The sequence below is a fragment of the Hypanus sabinus genome, chromosome 9 (assembly GCF_030144855.1).
Source record: "Hypanus sabinus isolate sHypSab1 chromosome 9, sHypSab1.hap1, whole genome shotgun sequence".
Taxonomy (NCBI): domain Eukaryota; kingdom Metazoa; phylum Chordata; class Chondrichthyes; order Myliobatiformes; family Dasyatidae; genus Hypanus; species Hypanus sabinus.
Genome location: NC_082714.1, coordinates 46,646,006 through 46,664,516, shown reverse-complemented (window position 1 = coordinate 46,664,516; position 18,511 = coordinate 46,646,006). Strand labels below are relative to the sequence as shown.

The window sequence follows — 18,511 nt, the reverse complement described above, 5'->3', positions numbered from 1 at the left end:
AGATCATTAATTATTTGATATAACAATGTCATAATATGTGCGTATTATTGTACATGTACCTTCTGAATCATTTATGTCAGGGATTAAACTCAAGAACCATTCAGTTTATGTCCATGCTAGTATTATTAAGCTTGATTCTTTGGCTTCAGAGTATTGCAGACTTAAGTTTACATTGGAATCCAAGTGTGTTTTGGCCTCATTTTGTTTTGACATTTATGCTACGGTTCTCTGTTGCCAAATTAGTCTGGGTGGTTGATTCATATCTCGCTAATATACTTCCAAATACTGGACTAGATTTTGCATTGACGGATTATAATTATAATCATGGAAATGTGGCAGCCTTTTCCAGTGACTACAACATAAAGCCTTCAAATAAGAAATATGGCCTACTTCTGCAAAAGCTATGTGTAATGCTATCCCTCTATCTCACTATTTCAATCTATGGAGTAAAATCAAATGGCACTAGATATTTAATAGATACAGACTAAAAATCCCAGAAACATTTAATGGTTGTCTTTCCAGTGTGAGAACTCATTTAACAGTAAATCATACCTTAATTGCACTTGAATATCTTCTCTGATCTGAAAATAGCTTTCATAAATTTGGAGTGCCCTTCCTTCAGATATCAATTACTTTTGAAGAATTTTGGAAATATTTTAATTTCTTTTCTCTCTGTTTTCACGCTTTCAATTTCTTTCCCACTTTTGATTTGTCCTCTGGACCATTAATAACATTGAAATAAATTGTCAGAGTGATAGTTTCTGCCTCAGATTTTTCTGGGTACTTTTTAAATTTGATATGGTGACAAGCCAACACAGTTGTTTGTCCCATACATATAGGTTACAGGTGCCCTGGTGGGTACGGTGCATGTTTTGGATGCTTGGCTGATGTTTCCGGCATTTTGATAAAATCTTGAAGAAACTCTGAGAACATGTGCCAAATATAACAACTGATCTGTAGCGTACAACCTCCATCAAACTCAGAATCTAGCCTGATGAAATCAAAGTCTTCCTTGATACATTTGGGGTCAGATGAGGAACAGCCTGAAAGGTTTATTTGTCCATGTTCTCACCCAGGGAACGGAGGTTTGTTATTCGATCTATTTGAAAGTGAATGTTGGAAAATGAAAATAAGTGGAAAAATTATACTTGATTATTTTAATTTGCTTAAAATATGTTTAATTCTAGACAATCATCTCAGTTGTTCACTTTAAAAATTACATCAAGTAATGGTATCAAGTAATGCACCATAATGATCTGATGTATGCAAAAATTAGAGTTGCATTCTTTTATTGTTAAACATTGGCAGTAAGCCATAAATACTGAGCTGGTAACATGAGTTGTGTATTTTCACACTACCAAAATTGAAGAATTGCATTTTGCAAATTGGCAATGTAGAATATAATTAGGAAATTTGACACATTGAATGAAGTTGACACATATTTGAAGTGGTTCACGTTTTAAGGCAGTGTGCCCATGTTTTATGTTATGGAGTTCTACTTTCAAGTCTAAAGTCTCCATGTGTATGCTGTGGAAGCACACGTACACTGGGATGTAAAGTTCTCCCTTGGTATCATATGCAAAAGTTTACCACACAATCAAGATGTATAAGATCACTGAAGCAGGCCTTAGCTGGAATGCTAAATTTTATCTAGGATTAAAGATCTCCAGCTGAGGTGAGCGCCTTCCTCCAATAAGCCCTTCTTCAACTTTTATTGTTTACTCATGGCTAGCCACTCTGTCCAGTCCTCACAATTCATTCCTGCTGTGGTAGGAGATTGGTGCCTTCCTTGTCTTAAGACAGGGAGGTAATTTTCGAAGTATGCAGAGGCGACTGGGAAACCTATGTGTTCGATCAACCTGTTACTGTTCAACCTTCATTTATAATTCTTTCATAAAATCCTGTTACATTTGTTTGTTTGAATTAAACTTTGCTGAATGACCAGCATTTGATTGTAGACTTCAACATCTTCCCAGTAACAAATGATAGCTACTTCTCTCCTGACTCTGCCCAAGCCCATGCTACATCTGTTCCTTTTATGAACCATTAGCCTTGGGAAACGAAGTTTGATGCCTGCCCAAGATCTCTCATCCCCTCTGCCCTCTTTGGAGTGAATTTCAGACCTGGGGTCCAAGTTTCAGAAAGTTCGCCTGCAGGCTCTGTGCAGCCAGAAAGCTGCTGTTTCACTCCTGTGACCTGTCTTCCTTTCTCTCCTATAACTTCTCGATCTGCACTTCCCCTGAGAAATATCATGCCTGTTTTTGAATTCTCCTGCTGGCAAGTGAAACTATTCATTACTGAGTTTGCAATGCTTCTGAGTGAACAGAATTTAATGCTAGCAAGTGGGAATTGAATTCCTGGCATTTGTACTGGTTCAAATCTCAGCATCTCCAAGATTGTTTTGTACACAATGAATTTCTCAAAATTAGAGACTGCAGAGGGAGGAACAATTAATCTGAGCCGTCCATAATCTTTAGATTTCACTGATCCAGTTTACTTTCCCAAGCTGTTCTTTTTATGCCAAGCTATAAATCAGTTTTTTTTTGGTACAGTGGAACGTACACTGCAGAACTGATCAGACCCTAAAGACCATTAAATTGAGCTTTACTAACAACTGTGGTATGAATAGGCGCATTTACTAAAAACATCTGACCTTCTTTCAGGCATCTACTGTTGGATACTTCACAGAGAGTCTGTTCAGGAGCCACAGTGAGGTGGTCACAATTTGGAACCTTCCAATTAAGAATAAGATTCTTCTGGAAAGTAAAGAAAAAGTCAAGACTTTGTGGTTTTGGTTAAAGCATCAGAAGAAAATGCTTAATTTCACGGCTAGCTGTGTGAGCAAAGATGAGGTGAGCTTTTACATGCTGTGATGGGGCAGAATGTACAGTGCAGTTCACTTGACGGGGAGTGTGGAGTGTTATCCTGTCACTTACAAATTATTTCTTCCATCTATCATGGGCATTACAATCGAGCCAAGAAGGAAATGATTATGAAATTTTCACTTCCACCACGTTCCCTGAAAACTCAAATTATCAGTATCTGTAAGAAAGATAACACCTGATACCAGCCATAAGTTAACTTTTTATTTGTTGAAACCATTACCTACTGGGTTTATTCCAACTGCATAATACATGATATCTAGATTAACATTTTCTAGATTATCTATTACATTGGATCTGGTTAACTGGGCCGGTGTTATTTGGGACAGTTCTTAAAGAAGAAAAATTAGTTGACAAAATAGCCAGGATTCCCTTCATTTGTTTGGGCACTATGGCGCTTAACTGGGGCAGGAGACTGTCGCCAAGCAGCTTCTAACTAGCGTCGAGATACGTGCACTTGCATGGGTGCTAGACACCACACTGTGCTCGGAGCGAACAGTTTTTAAATAACATCAATTGCGGGCACTTGTGTTCAATAAGCAGTGAGTTTTGTCGCTGATAGTTGGCGTGAAATAAGGCATAAGACTATCCAGAATTGCTTTGCTCACTGCGGTTTGAAGCATTCAGGCATGGGAGCGCCAGAAACCACCTGGAGTGAAAATGAAACTATTTCACTACTTCAAAAAGTTAGGAACAAAATGAATTTGGAGGTACTGACATTCAGCTGGATGCTAGAAAGAAAATAAAGATATGGAGGATGCAATTCTCGATAGCATTGTATGAAAGCAGTCCATTATTTATACTTGGTGTCCACACTGAGTTCATTTACAGTCAATCAAATGAACGCATACACTGCATGAATTCCTTTGTCAATAGCTATTAAGAACTAATACACAGTTTTATAGTACTGTAGTAATATTCATGGTGCTCTAATTTGTTCTGTGTTTTATTTAAATACACGTTAGTCAGTTAAACAGTAGTTTTTCTTTTTAACTATCGCCATTAAACTTCAGCTAATTGGGGCAGCTGCATAATTGGGCCAAAATATGCTGGTCCCAATTAACCAGAATCAACTTTATTTTGTGTTTTAAACTCAAAATAATATTTTAAACATTTGATACAAAGGGAATAGCTTCCTCGTTTGTTTTGGCTATTAATCCAACTTCTCAGTTTTGAGGTATCCAAAGATACTTGTGAGTCTATTTATAATTTTGCTGAATGACCATGGGTCAATGACCTATTTATTCCATCCCATGTTTCCTCTGAAAAGATGCAACCTAGAACAGAGTTTGTCAAAAAGCAGTAATTTAATGTGGACAAACATTCTGATAATCAATAATCCAGATCTTTATGTTGTTTTTAAAGCAAATTTTAAAGTTAGTGATTCCAAACCAATTTAGTGATTAAATCCAATTGCTTTGGAGTAGTTTATTCTTTACTTGAACCAGTTTAGTTCTAAATGTACCTTGTCTTAATCGAATATTGCCATTATTGGAGTCCTGATGTTTCCAGCCTAATATAGATTTAGCTAGATGCTTGCCACTTTAAACAGAGTAACACTGAAGTGTTTTCTTGTGTCAAAAGCAAAATTGAATTGACTGAATCTGTGTCTTTGGCAAGAATATTTGAATCACTTGAGGTTTGGCAAGTTGTGTCTATAAAATACTAGCAGGAAACATCTGGATCTGTATATTTTTAAGGGAACTTCTTGCTCATTAGCATCTTGTGATTTGATGTCAATTCACAGCCGAAGAAGAGAAAAATCCTATCAGTGGCAGCCCTTTGGACAACCAGTAAGGGCCCACCGTCGCTGGTCCAGTTAATAGGACAGACTGAGGAGCTGAAGAGGGAGAAGATGTTATTCCAGAACCGTGCATCAATCCAATTTAGGTGATAGCTGTTCTGATCTGAATTTGGTTTCACAATGTCAGTGGGCTATCTACTGTCTATGGGATTAATTTGAGAAAACTTTGCACGGAATGTATTTGGGATCCTTTACTATTGTAAATTAAGCAACTATATTTTGCAGTATAATTGTTAGTGTGGTGATATGTAGACAGTGAAGCTTGCACAAGGTCCATGGACGGGCACTGAAATGTCCATCCTGGCGATGATGCTCAGTCAAAATCCAAACGCAACTGGAGTACTGCAAGATGGTTCAGTCTTCTGGTTTCAGAAAAGATTCCATCAAATAATTCTGGGACTGGTTAAAGTTTGACAGGACAAAGATTTCAAAGGCTGAAGGAAGCAGGTAAAATAACAGTCACAAACTAATTAGCTCTTCAGTCATTTCCATTGCTATTCACAAGTTAATTGGCTAATTAGCTGGTGACCTTCCCTTATCTTTTAGTTCAAAATATATTTGCCCCATAAGTTATTGCTGGAGTGAACTCCTAAGGGCCTGATGAAGATACTGGGAATTGAATTGGCTAGCAATATAATTAATATTCAGTGGCCACTTTATTAGGTACACCTGTACACCTCATTAATATAAGTATTGAATCAGCCAATTGTGTGGCATCAACTCAATGCATAAAAGCATGAAGACATGGTCAAGAGGTTCAGTTGATGTTCAGGCCAAATATCAGAATGGGAAGAAATGTGATCTAAGTGACTTTGATTGTGGAATGATTGTTGGTGCCAGACAGGGTGATTTGAGTATCTCAGAAACTGCTGATCTCCTGGGATATTCATGCACAACAGTCTCTAGAGTTTACAGAGAATGGTACAAAAAGCATCCAGTTAGTGGCAGTTTTATGTGTGAAAACACCTTGCCTTGTTAACGCGAGAGGTTAGAGGAGAATTACCAGAGTAGTTCAAGCTGACAGGAAGGTGACAGCAATTCAAGTAACTATGTGTTACAACAGTAGCGTGCAGAAGAGCATCTCTGAATGCACGGTGTGTTGAACTTCGAAGTGGATGAGCTACAGCAACAGATGACCACATTGGGTTCTACTGTACATAATAAAGTAGTCATTGAGGGCACTGTACAATATATCCAGTAACACCTTTCCAAATCTCTGGACATGCCAACGTGGCTTAGAGCTGAAGATACTTTAGGAGTGCAGTAATTGGAAAGAAACAGAGGAATAGTTTGCAAATAATAAGAAAGAATTAAAAAGGAAGATAAATAAATTTTACTAAGTAAGAGTTAAAAAGAGTCAGAATGGAAAAATTAGATAAATAGCGTCTAATTCTTTCAAAACAATGTACTAATTACAAGAATGTGTTTCCTTATTTCCTGTCTCCATTGTGATTCCTAGAGCTTCCATGGCCTTAGGAAATCATGCATTTCATTACTAAAAGGCATCTCACGGAAATGAATAGCACTCTAACATTCTGTGGTGTTTAATTTGCACTTGTAATATAAATGTCGCAATTTCTTACTCTTGAGCTGTTTAGGAAGGAGTTCTAGGCTTATGACAGCTTCCCAAGGCAAGTCAAATCTTTCAGCAATTGATCCATAATACAGAGAATATTACCTCCCTGCAAATTGATAGTCAGTTTACAAATTAATGAAATTGTTATCATCAAAACTGTTAATGACTATTAGGCAAATTCTGAGCCAAAATTCATTCTCTTTTGTCTCTAATTATTCATTCTTTATTGTTCTGTTTCATTCTATAGACATCCTTTTAAGCTGCCAATTCCACAGAAAACCCTCCTGCAGGAGACTTTCACTGTAGATAAGAGGAAGATGCATTATAGTTTGGAAGTAAAAGCCTTGGTGAATGAGAAAGAAGAAACTGTTCACACTCTCACTCTTGGATACCAGCCTGAAAACCCATTTGTAAGAAACCAAATCAACACAACTTAACAAATGCCTTGCTAATATTCCTTAGCCAAAATCAATATTTCCTATAATTTGACTCTGATATTTTTTCATTGTACTTGCGTTGCACTGCCTCAAAGGTTAACTCATTTTTGTTCGTAATTTCAGCCATCCATTTATTTCTGCAGATTGTCGGAAATGCAGTTAGTGTGACAGTTATACTGTCTGGCAGTGCAGAGTGGAGTTGAACTTGGTTGAAAAGATCTTTCCTTTCTTCTTGTATCATGTTAATGTGTTGTGTGTCCGACACAGTAAAGAATCTTGGCTAACTTTTATTTATTTCAGCTTACTCTTCACATTCTAGTTGTTATTTCTAGCCTCAGGACATGTACAGTTTTTTGCACTTCTAACACTTTAGTAGAATAATATTTGGAATGTGGGATATTAAGTTTTTTTAAAATGCATTATTAATATATGATAAAATATTTCCACTACTTCATTTTTCAGGTGTGTGTAGCTTTAATACATCCGTATAATGGTGAAGTAATTCCAAAGAACATGGAGGCCTGCGTCAAAACGAAGACTGACCACGTTGTGAGTATGGTTCAGATAACCCTGTGCTCAGGTACAATATATAGGCACAGGATTAGGCCTTTCAGTTTTCGAACTAGATAGTGGCTGGTGTGAATCTCAACTCAACAGACAACCATCCCTCTTACATCTATGTACTTTGATACCATTACCAACAAAGGCATTGAAGAACAATTGGTCCTTTGAGGTAGAGCATACTGAATTCCTACTAACCTTTGAATGTAAAGATGCTTCTCATCCTTTTTAAGATGATAAATTTCCAGTTAGATTTTGAAACATAAACTGAAAGATGACAATACTGAACAAGGTAAGTAACAAGTCGTAAATTCTAGTGTATTTGAATCTGCAAGGTTGTAGTCCCACAGAAGTATTCTCATGGCTGTATAAATAGAGATTCGAAAGCGTTTTGGCTTGGAATTTGCTAAAAATTATAGTAATGTATACACAATACTTGAACTTGTTAATATGTAAGTCAGACAGTAACTTTTGGCAAGTAAGTGATCACCTAAATTCCGGACCAGGTGATTGAATAGGGCATATATCCCCATAGCTGTCCCAGAAATTATTGCATATTAGCATTAATTGATCATTAAACTTGCTTCAAAAATAAGAAACAAAACTTAAAGCAAAATCCTAAATATGTTCAGAAGGTCAAATAGCATCTGTGGAGGGAAAAACAGACAGTATTTTCTTCAGAAGTCTGTTTTAAGTTGCAGAGAGGATCACTGATGGAGAGAAAAGCTGAGATGTGTGCAGTAGGGCAGAGATCACAATTGTCTGGGTAATTGCTTTTGACGTGTTTCAAATAGACATTAAAAGAAAGGATTGCTTATATTTTGTGGCTGATCTGTCTGGAGGGGCACAAATAGACAAAAATAATTAGGGCAGCACTCTTTTAAAAAAATGTATTCTGGAACTGTGAGATGCAGAGTACCCAGATAATGAATGAGTTCCACTTTTGCAGATGTCCATAGACAATTTTGTCCGTAAGTCAGAAAATGCACCAAAATCTCTCAGTATTGTGGCCATACTTCCACAGATTAGTAATGAACAGCATTAATGCAAGTAAGACTCAAAAAGAAACGAAAGAATAATTGCTAACCACTGGGGAGAGAGGGGAGACTGGTTCCACTGTTCATAGCTATGAACAATGTATGCACATCAGATTTCAGAATTTAATAATGTTTTGGGAGCTTGTTCGTGCGTAGGAGTGTTCATGAAGTGGGTGTTCAGAACCTGAAGACAGTCTGTATTGAAACTGCTGGAAATCTGAAATAGAATAAATGAGTAAAACAGCAATTGCGTCGCCACGGCAGCAATAGTCTCCCCATCACTCGTTGCATTCACCCGACGCCTCCTTACAGCTTAAGATATGCTTGTTTCCTCACCATCCTGGTTCTGGAGAGGTCTTTGTTTCTCTGCCACAATTGTCGCCTGACCTGCTGAGTTCTGTTGCCTGTGTTTTCTGCTTTTATTCAAATTTTGAAGTTGATGACTTTTGAGGGGACATGACGCCTTCAAAAAAATCTTCAAATAGGTTAAGTAGGTAGGCACTAAGGTTGTAATTGAAGTTGTAACTGGCTCTGTGACTCAGAATGGAAGGGGTAAGAGCAGGCACTCTGTGGTGATAAGGGATTCATTAGTTAGGGGAAGGGACAGGAGGCTCTCTGGGTGAAAACGAGATTCCTGGATAGTATGTTCCCTCTCTGGTGGCCAGGGTCCAGGATATCTCAAATGGCATCCTCAGCGTTCTTAAGTGGGAGGGTGAACAGCCAGAGGTTGTAGTCCATGTAGGTACAAATGACATAGGTAGGGCGAGTGATGAGGTTTTACACAGGGATTTCGGGGAGTTAAGTGATAAGTTAAAGGGCAGGAACTCCGAAGTAATGATCTCAGGACTGCTACCCATGCCATATGCTAGTAAGGTCAGAACTAAGAAGATTAACTCGTGGCTAAGGAGTTGGAGTAGGAGGGAGAGCATAAGATCTTTGGATCATTGGGCTGTCTTCCTGGGAAGGTGAGACCTTAACAGAAAGGATGGTTTGTACCTGAAATAGAGGGGGACTAATATCCTAGTGAGAAGGTTTGTTAAGGATGCACAATTGGGTTTAAACTAGAGTTGTAGGGAGATGGGAACCAGAGTGCCAGAACAGAGAGTGGTGAGGTTGTGGAGGCAGATGTTGGTGAGACCTCAGACAAAGTCAGTAATCAAAAGGTTGATCAAGAGAAAATCTGCAGACACTGGAAATCCAAGTCGTTGACTGTGCTCTTGTTCTAGATGCTGCCTGTCCTGCTGACTCCTTCCAGCATTTTGTGTGTGTTGAGCATAGTGTGCCTTGTGTCCTGAGCTGCATATATTTCAATGCAAAAGGTATCATAGCAAAGGCACGTGAGCTCAGGGTTTGGATCAACACCTGGATGTTATGACCTTGTAGCCATTAGTGAGGCTTTGTGGCAGGATTGGCAGCTCATTATTCCAAAGTTCTGTTGTTTTAGATGCGACAGATTGGGAGGGATTGAAGGAGATAGGATGGTGTTACTAGTCAGGAAAAATATCACAGCAGTAGTCCGTCAGGACAGACTGGAAGACTCGACTAGTGAGGTGTTATGGGTAAAACTGAAAAATAACAAAGGTATGACCACATTAACGGGGCTATATTATAGGCCACCGAACAGTCCTAGGGTTTTAAAGGAACAAATTTGCAAAGAAATTGCAGACTGTTGCAAGAAACATAAGGTTGTTATAGTGAGTGATATTAACTTTCCACATATTGACTGGGATACCCATACTGTAAAAGGACTAGATGGGATAGAGTTTGTCAAATGTATTCAAGGAAGTTTCCTTCATCATTTCTTAGAAGTCCCAATGAGAGAGCATGCAACAGTGGATCTGCTATTAGGGAATGAGACAGGGCAGGTGACAAAAGTTTATGTAAGGGAACTCTTTGCATCTAGTAATCAAATTCCGTTAGTTTTAAAGTAAACATACAAAGAAGATAGGTCTGGTCTGTGGGTTGAGATTCTAAATTGGAGAAAGGCTAATTTTGATAGTATCAAAAATAATCTGACAAGTTTGGATTGGGACAGGCTGTTTTCTAGCAAAGCTATACTTGGAAAGTGGGAGGCCTTCAAAAGTGAAAATTTGAGAGTATAAAGCTTTTATGTGTCTGTCATAATAAAAGGTAAAGATAGCAAGTGGTTTTCAAGAGATATTGAGGCCCTGGTTGAGAGAAAATAGGAGGTACGCAGCAGGTATACCCAAGTAGGAACAAATAAGTTGTTAATGGAGTTCAAGAAATGCAAGAGAACACTTAAGAAAGAAATTAGGAAGGCTAAAAGAAGGCACAAGGTTGCTTTAGCAGACAAGATGAAAGAGAATCCTATGATGAGAGCAAAAGGATTGCAAGGAACAAAATTGGTCCTCAGGAAGACCAGAATATAATTCATGCGTAGAGGCAAGACAGACAGGGGAAATCTTAAATGCATTCTTTGCATCTGTATTTACTCAAAAGACAGGTAGAGAGTCTATAGAAGTGAGGCAAAGCAGCATCAACTTCATGGACCCTGTATGGATTACAAAGGAGGAGGTGTTTGCTACTCTGAGGCAAATCAGGGTGGATAACTCCCCAGGGCCTGACAAGGTGTACCCTAGGACCCATGGGAGGCTGGTGCAGAAATTGCTAGAGCCCTAGCAGAGATATTTAAATCATCCTTAGCAACAGAAGAGCTACTGGAGGACTGGAGGATAGCCAATGGCATTCTGCTGTTTTTTTTTAAAAAGGCACTAATCAGAAACTAGGAAATTAGAGGCCAGTGAGTCGGACATCAGTTGCGGGAAAGTTATTGGAAGGTATTCAAAGGGACCGGATATATAAGTATTTGGATAGACATGGACTGATTAAGGATAGTCTGCATGGCTTTGTGCATGGTAGGTCGTGTCTAACCAATTTTAGAATTTTTTGAGTAAATTACCAGGGAAGTAGATGAAGGTAAGGCTGTGGATGTTGTCTATATGTATTTTAGGAAGGCATTTAACATATGCCATTAGCAAAGCCTCATTGTCTTGCACAGTTGACTCATATAGTAGTATCCCAAATTCTATTTTTGCAGCTCTGTTCATAGTTGATACTCAATGTCTTCACTCATTTCATCAATACAATGAACTACAGAGTTATTACTCAGGAATTGGTTTTAAAATGCTGGTATCCATTTTGAGAACAGTGGTGAGCTGATATAGCAGGCATTATTAATCTTTCACCAATCGTATGAGATTTTTCAGGCTTTGCTGTCAATCATGTAAGGTCACATAGTCCCCGAAGATAGTTTCTGACTGCACGTGCAACACCGAGGTGGCTTTGAACAACTCAAGAGGAGTCCTTGAGGTTGGGTGTACACTGATTGGTTCTATTTCACAGTTTGGTTTTGTGCAGCATTGTATCGTTGCACAACCCGTTTTCCACAGATCGGTAGAGAAAGTTGAGAGGATGTACTTGACTTTACAATTGTTAAATTGTATGAACTCCTACCATGCAGTGAGTCAAGGGGAGCTACTGGGCACCCTGGTTGCTAATTTATGCATCCCAAGTAATGTCAGTTTGGTCAGTAAGGTCTGATGAGATTTCAGCAGCGTTGTTATGATGAATGCTTACCACCTACAGAGTTGTGGTCCTTCCTATGTTCCAGTGCCTCATTGTTTTTTTTTGGAAGTTCCTGCTCTACTAAGAGTTGGTCAAGTCTCATCCCTCAAGTTAGGGTGCCACTTAATGCCCCCCGAAGACTTCTATTTCCCCAAATGCCCCCTTAGGACACATGACCGTCCCTGTTGGGAAGCACTGCACCAACCCAATATCTACGATGATGGGACTGTCCCATAATGAAATATTGAGAGAGGTTCAAGAATCAGGGAGCACAGATTTAAACTTATGGGCACAAGGTGTAAGAAGTACATGAGGAAAATGTTTTACAATAAAGCCTGTATAGGTGATGTACACCATTGCATTTGAGATAGAACTAGATATATGTATACAGGTGAATAATTTGCAGGGTTATGGGGCTGAGGAAGTTTCCATAAAAGGGGATTGCACTGACTCAATAAACTGAATTGTTTCCTTCAATGATACTTTGATTCAATGGTTGACCTAGACTTAGATCTCACATATTCCTTCCCAATCAGTGACCCGGAATAATCTCTCAGTTCCCTTTCCAAAACTTCAATTGTTTTGTAAACCTCTAGAAAGTTTTAGAACCATCTGTTATAAATTTAATAGTTATGTAGATCCATGAGCTGTCCTCAGAAGTTGAGTTCCTTTAAACTGTGAGTCATTAGTCATTTTAGAAAAGGCAGACGGGGCGGGGTAGATACATAGAATGGTACAGCAGCATGAGCCATGCCATTCGGCCCATATTGTTGCGCCTATCTTGAAGCCAATTTATACTAAATGTCCTCTTGTGTATCATCCATAATCTTCCATTCCCTTCATATTCATGTGCCTGTCTAAAAGCCTCTTAAACTCCACCAAACTACCTGATTCTGCTTAACCTTTTCCAGGCACCTATCACTCTGTTTAAAAAGCCAAATTGCCCCTCACATCAACTTTAAACTAATCGCGCCCCCCCCCCCACCACAGCGCACACACCTTAAAAGCTTGTCCTCTGATGTTTAGGGTATCTACCCTGGGGTAGCATCCACTGATTTACCCTCTTCAAGCAGTTTTGTCACCTCCTCAAAAAATTCAGTTAAGTTTGTAAGCCATGACTTGCCCCACACAAAACATGCTGATTATCCATATGCAGGACATGCTTTTCTAAAAGTTTGTGAATCCTATTGCTCAGTGTCCCCTCCAGTTGTTCCCTACCACAGACATGAGGCTTGCTGGCCTATAATTACCTAGTTTATCCCTATTTCCCTTAAACAAAGGCACATTTCCTACTCTCCAGTCCTCCGGGACCCCGTCTGTAGCTGGTGAAAGGATTCTCAAGACCAAGCACGGTTCTCCAAATACAGTCTTACCTTATTGCATTTGTTGAGTTGAGTCAGGAAATCCCTCTTGATTAAAAACAGACAAACACTCACATGAGGTTAGCAGCTGAATTAGAACAATAATGCAGCAGTGTAAAGCATTTTCTGATAGTAATTTATTTCTTATGCTAAACCATGTGGAGTGAAGTGTTTACCGCCCTGTTAAAATAATTTTATCATCGTTTTTATTTAAATCAGTATTTAAAACTAGTGTCATGGAAGATATTTATTTGGGTTACTGGCAGCAGAGAGTTAAATATTAGTTTTGTTCATTACTAATTTCCTTTTACATGCTGTTTTAGATTTCTTTTTTTTACTGATGGAAGTACTAATATCTGGAATGATCTGTGCCAACAGGCAACATTTGAGGCAGAAGCCACAATGAAAATTAACAAAAGAGATGCATTGACATTCCATGGGCAATATCAGAATAAATCAACTGACACAGATTTTTGGTACCTTGTACATTTTGATGCAGACCATAGTTTACAGGTACACTGAAATCCTATATAATGTATTTTGGTTTGTAATTCACTGCCAGGTATGTGTATTCTTTGATTTATGAACTTTCATTTTGCACTTTTGTATTGTAATACCATTTACTTTTTGTTCATTTATATCTTTAACTTTTGCTATTATGGAGTAGTACCACACACAGTCCATGCACAGAAATGCATTTCACCAAAATTCTCACCAAGCATTTTACACTCACGTTTTTCATATATAATATATAATTTTAGCTAATGTTTCTCAGGATTGCACCAAGGAATAACAGTATTAGCAAAATTGTGGAAATTTTGTGGAAACAAAATTCTTTGTTTCTAATTTCTCATTTCTTTTTAATGAACAGCTACAAGTTCCACATATATTAAAGCTAGATGGAGAACTGTTTATGATGCAGAGCAAGAATGAAAGTTTTAATTATGGAGCGAATTGCAAATTTGCCGTCAACAAGCTGGATACCTCACAGGTAAAAGGAAAAGTGTTGGTTGAACGTTAGGATATTCATTTTATTCCCAGATGAAAAACCTTGGTAACAACTAACTCTTTATAGCAGCAGATTAACCCTGTGCTTCCTGGAAAGAATGCAAGACTAGTGCAAGGTGTGCATGTGAGTTCAATTTAAACGTCTAAGAGAAGTTTGTATAGGTACATGGATGGTAGGGGTATGGAAAACAATTGTCCCAGTGCAGGTTAATCAGAGTAAGCAGTTTAAACAGATGGGCCAAAGGGCCTGTTTCTGTGCTGTAATTTTCAATGACCCTCTGACTACGCAAACTCAAACATCTTGCATGGTGGCCTCAGTATTTTCAGACCATCAGAACTTTTGTGGGCCTTTTCTAGAGTTCAAGCGTGCTTTTATCCTTGTTTTTCTGTTGTGTGCGTTTATGGGATGAATGCTGCTGAATGATTTCATGACACCGTGTCTTGAACTTGCCCGATACAGGAGCACGAGAACTGAGCACAGCCGTTGTAGTTCATCTGGGTACTCAGCAGGCAATACCACACATATTTCTCAATTTGTTCCACTTCAGGAACATATTCAATTCACCCTCAGATATGCTGATAGAATAATTTCTCTAATGCTTCTTTTTAACAATATGATATGATCTCTCATCCTCAGTTGCGTATTCACTCTCTCAGGATGAGGTACTTGTCTGTATGTTTTTCATGAGTGGGTGGAACATAAGGGGTACCCTTTAAAATTCATTTAAGATCAATCCTGGTCTTGTATTCTCCATTGTAAAAATGCACCTGAACCTACAGTATAGTGAATAATAATAACCATTCGGTGCAACTGCCCCCACTTACTTCACAACTCCCAACCATCAAACACGAGGAAATCTGCAGATGCTGGAAATTCAAGCAACACATACAAAATGCTGGTGGAACACAGCAGGCTAGGCAGCATCTCTAGGAAGAAGCGCTGTCGACATTTTGGGCTGAGTCCTGACGAAGGGTCTCTGCCCAAAACATCGACTGTGCTTCTTCCTATAGATGCTGCCTGGCCTGCTGTGTTCCACCAGCATTTTGTCTGTGTTCCCATCCATCAAAGCCAGTTTTAGTGTCAGTACTGTGAGAATAGCAAGCTACGTACAGACCAAAGAATCATCACTGATAAATGTAGTGAAGTTTGTTGTTTTGCATCAGCAACATTAACAAATACTATAAACTTACAATAAGAGACATAAAAAATAAATAGTGCAAAACAGCAGAATTGTGAGGTAGTATCCATGGACATAGTGTTCCTAAACACTGACTGTGTGTCTTCAGACTTCTGTATCCCGTCTCTGATGGTGGCAATGTAAAGAGGGCATTTCCTGGGAGGTGGGGATCCTTAATGATGGATGCCACCTTTTTGAGGCACCATCTTTTGAAGTTCTCTTGATAATGGGGAGGCTGGTTCCCAAGATAGAGCTGGTTGAGTTTACTGTTTTCTGCAGCTTTGTCTGAACCTGGGCAGTGGCCCTCCATACCGGACAGTGATGCAATCAGTTAGAATGCTTTTTACAGTGCATCTATAGAAAAACAGATGTAGGCCCTTCATTTTATCAGCATCAGAGAGCCTTCCATTCACCATCAATCCTTGACTTCAACAAAGAATGAATCGTAACTTGGTGTCATTACTCACCCTGCCTTGTCCTCCACTGTCCTCTGTGGTAAATTTCCATTAAGTATTTGAAAGCACAGATGAAACCATAGAAAATGACTCTTCCATCCATCTAGACTGGGTTTCTCAGTTGACTGCTTAGTTTAATGACATCCAACTATTTTGGATATCTTTAAACACCTTACAAAAAGATTTGTTAAAATATATTTTTGTTGCATAAAATATATCTTTGAAAAAGTCCTTTTCCTATCATGATAATATATTCAGATGTAGAATTTCATTTAATTGGTGGAATTATCATTCTTAGAATAAATACTGAATCTATCCTAAGTTATGAAGTCTTTATCATTAAAATTTGCCTTCAACAATTAAAATGCTTTTATAAATGTTCTTATAGTAGTTCTTTAATGTGATTTAATATTGACTATTTTTATTCAACCAGTTTTCTGTTCAGATGAATGGCTCTTCTAATGAGATACAAGTTTATTCAGAGTTTATCCAGCCCCACCAATCAGCAGTACCATACACTTTCCAGGTAACTACCTTACGTGCCCTGTATCAAATAGCTTGAGTAGATTGTTGTTTGGGAACAACACGGAAGGGTGAATGGAGTAGGTAAAATTCTAGGATGGAAACAGAACCAACTTGATTTTCCTCCCGCTCTTTTTGGAGAAATGGAAGTGCTATGATTCTATTAGGGATAATAATTACTTTTGATGTATATCACTCTTCGTAGACAAATAGAAAGCTAATCAGCACAGCAGTGTAGCAATGAGATGGAAGCCTTGTTATTGAGGACTGAATGAGAGAGAGCAAAATTCTTAAAAAATAACTAGGGTCTTACTGGTCTGTAACCTGTAAGCTAACTAATCAATCAAGTGAGCAGTATATTTTGCAGTTTAATTTTCAGAAGTTAAAATTAGTGCAGCAAACTAATGAGTTGATTCCTTTAGTATGACTTGTTACAAGTCAAATTAGTTTTCATCTGATTTAACACTGGAAATGTTCTCTGTATAAACAGGCCTATGCAACAGCAAAGAATTATGGTGAGACTAATTACAATGGCACGTTCTATTTACACTGCAATGGTAAAGACTTAATGGTGACAGAGTTTGATGTTGTGAACAAGAATGAAAGGGATGTCAGGATTCTGGGCATTAAAGCTGCTCTTCATCAGAGCTTACTGGCTGGACCTATGAACAACCTATTTCAGATAACCGGGAAGACATACAATTCAAGGTAAATTGTTTAAAGTCTGTTCTATGGAAATTTCAATGTGCTTTTCAGAACAACTGTTAAAGATTCATAATTGTGCTAGCATTTAAATAGTTTCCCCATGAAAATGGGCTCCATTGTGCCAATAAGTGTTGGCACCCTAGGTGCAGATTTGCTTCCAATTTAAGCATCACAGGTGTTAATTTAACTATAATTCACACTCAGCAAATAGGGTGGCATGGTAGTTCCTGCATTTAATGTGCAGCCTAGGTATTATTACACTTCATGCAGCAGTGATTCTGGGCCAGGAAAATTCAGCTAATGTGCGAATGGGAAACCTAGGTTCCCTATCGGCACATTATCTCTACTTGTCCCACAAAGTTTGAAAGAGCTCTCAAAGGTTTTCAGGTTTGTGGGTGATTGTTTACATCAGGATGCTCTTCACTGACTACAGCTCTGCATTCAACATTGTCATCCCCTCAAAACTAATCCATAAGCTCTGAGACCTAGGCCTGTTCCTTGTGCAATGAGATTCTCAATTTCCTCACTTGTGGACCCCACTGATTTCAGATTAGCAACAGCACTTCCTCCACAATCACCATCAGCACTGGTACACCACAAGGCTGTGTGCTTCAGCCCCTGCTCTGCCATCTTTATGCATATGACTGTGAGGCTAAGCACAATTCCAATGGCATATTCAAGTTTGCAGACCATATCACTATTGATGACCAAATTAATGTCTACTTCCAGCAACCATTCTTCCCTTCCTCATTTAGAATCTGTGTCTGCCTTAAAGCCTCTGATGCAATTGGCATAATACTTGAAACAGAATCCTCTTCCTTAATGGACACAGATCATTGAGAAAGAGAATACCAAAGACCCACAGTCCTCACAACGTACCTCATCTCTCTCTGACTGCGAGTACAGAGTACACAAGATGTGGAACCTTTTCTTTTTAAATAGTTCTAGATTCTCTTAGAAAAAGACACATCCACTTGAAGGAGTATTGTCATACCTTAGTATCTTAATAATTAAGAGCATTTTAAAAAGAATTTCATTCAATAAGACTTGGGGCTGCTTAAAAGGCCATCCAGATGGACAAGGATCAGGCTTTCGAGTAAGCCAAATGATGTCTCCTGCATCTCATTATACTTGTCCAACAACCTTCATTTGTTGGCTGCCCAGTCAAGTCCCAATCTTCTTCCCTTGGTCCTAAGTTTAGAGATCTTGAGCTGGTTATTTAGGAACCATGTTTTAGTACAGTCTTAAGGGAAATTCCCAATGCACATATTGAATTTTTGTCTCCTTCTGGGAATTGTTTCCAGTACTGCGCTAGTTGCATTTTGTATAAAGCGTGTCAACTTGAGGAGAAAAATTATCTGAACCATATTTGGAAAGAAATTAATACAAATTTGACTCAA

General features: G+C 38.5%; 1 protein-coding gene across 1 annotated transcript in view; it reads left to right on the top strand.

Annotated features, from left to right (window-relative positions):
* The window catches only part of LOC132399349 (uncharacterized), a 215,820-nt gene that overhangs the window by 81,864 nt on the left and 115,445 nt on the right, over positions 1–18,511 (top strand). The window contains exons 20-28 of the mRNA XM_059979603.1: positions 2,664–2,852; positions 4,630–4,772; positions 6,510–6,672; positions 7,162–7,248; positions 13,622–13,756; positions 14,115–14,234; positions 14,319–14,375; positions 16,318–16,410; positions 16,897–17,114. Coding sequence (XP_059835586.1) covers positions 2,664–2,852; positions 4,630–4,772; positions 6,510–6,672; positions 7,162–7,248; positions 13,622–13,756; positions 14,115–14,234; positions 14,319–14,375; positions 16,318–16,410; positions 16,897–17,114 — 1,205 coding nt within the window. The remainder of the gene's footprint in view (positions 1–2,663; positions 2,853–4,629; positions 4,773–6,509; positions 6,673–7,161; positions 7,249–13,621; positions 13,757–14,114; positions 14,235–14,318; positions 14,376–16,317; positions 16,411–16,896; positions 17,115–18,511) is intronic.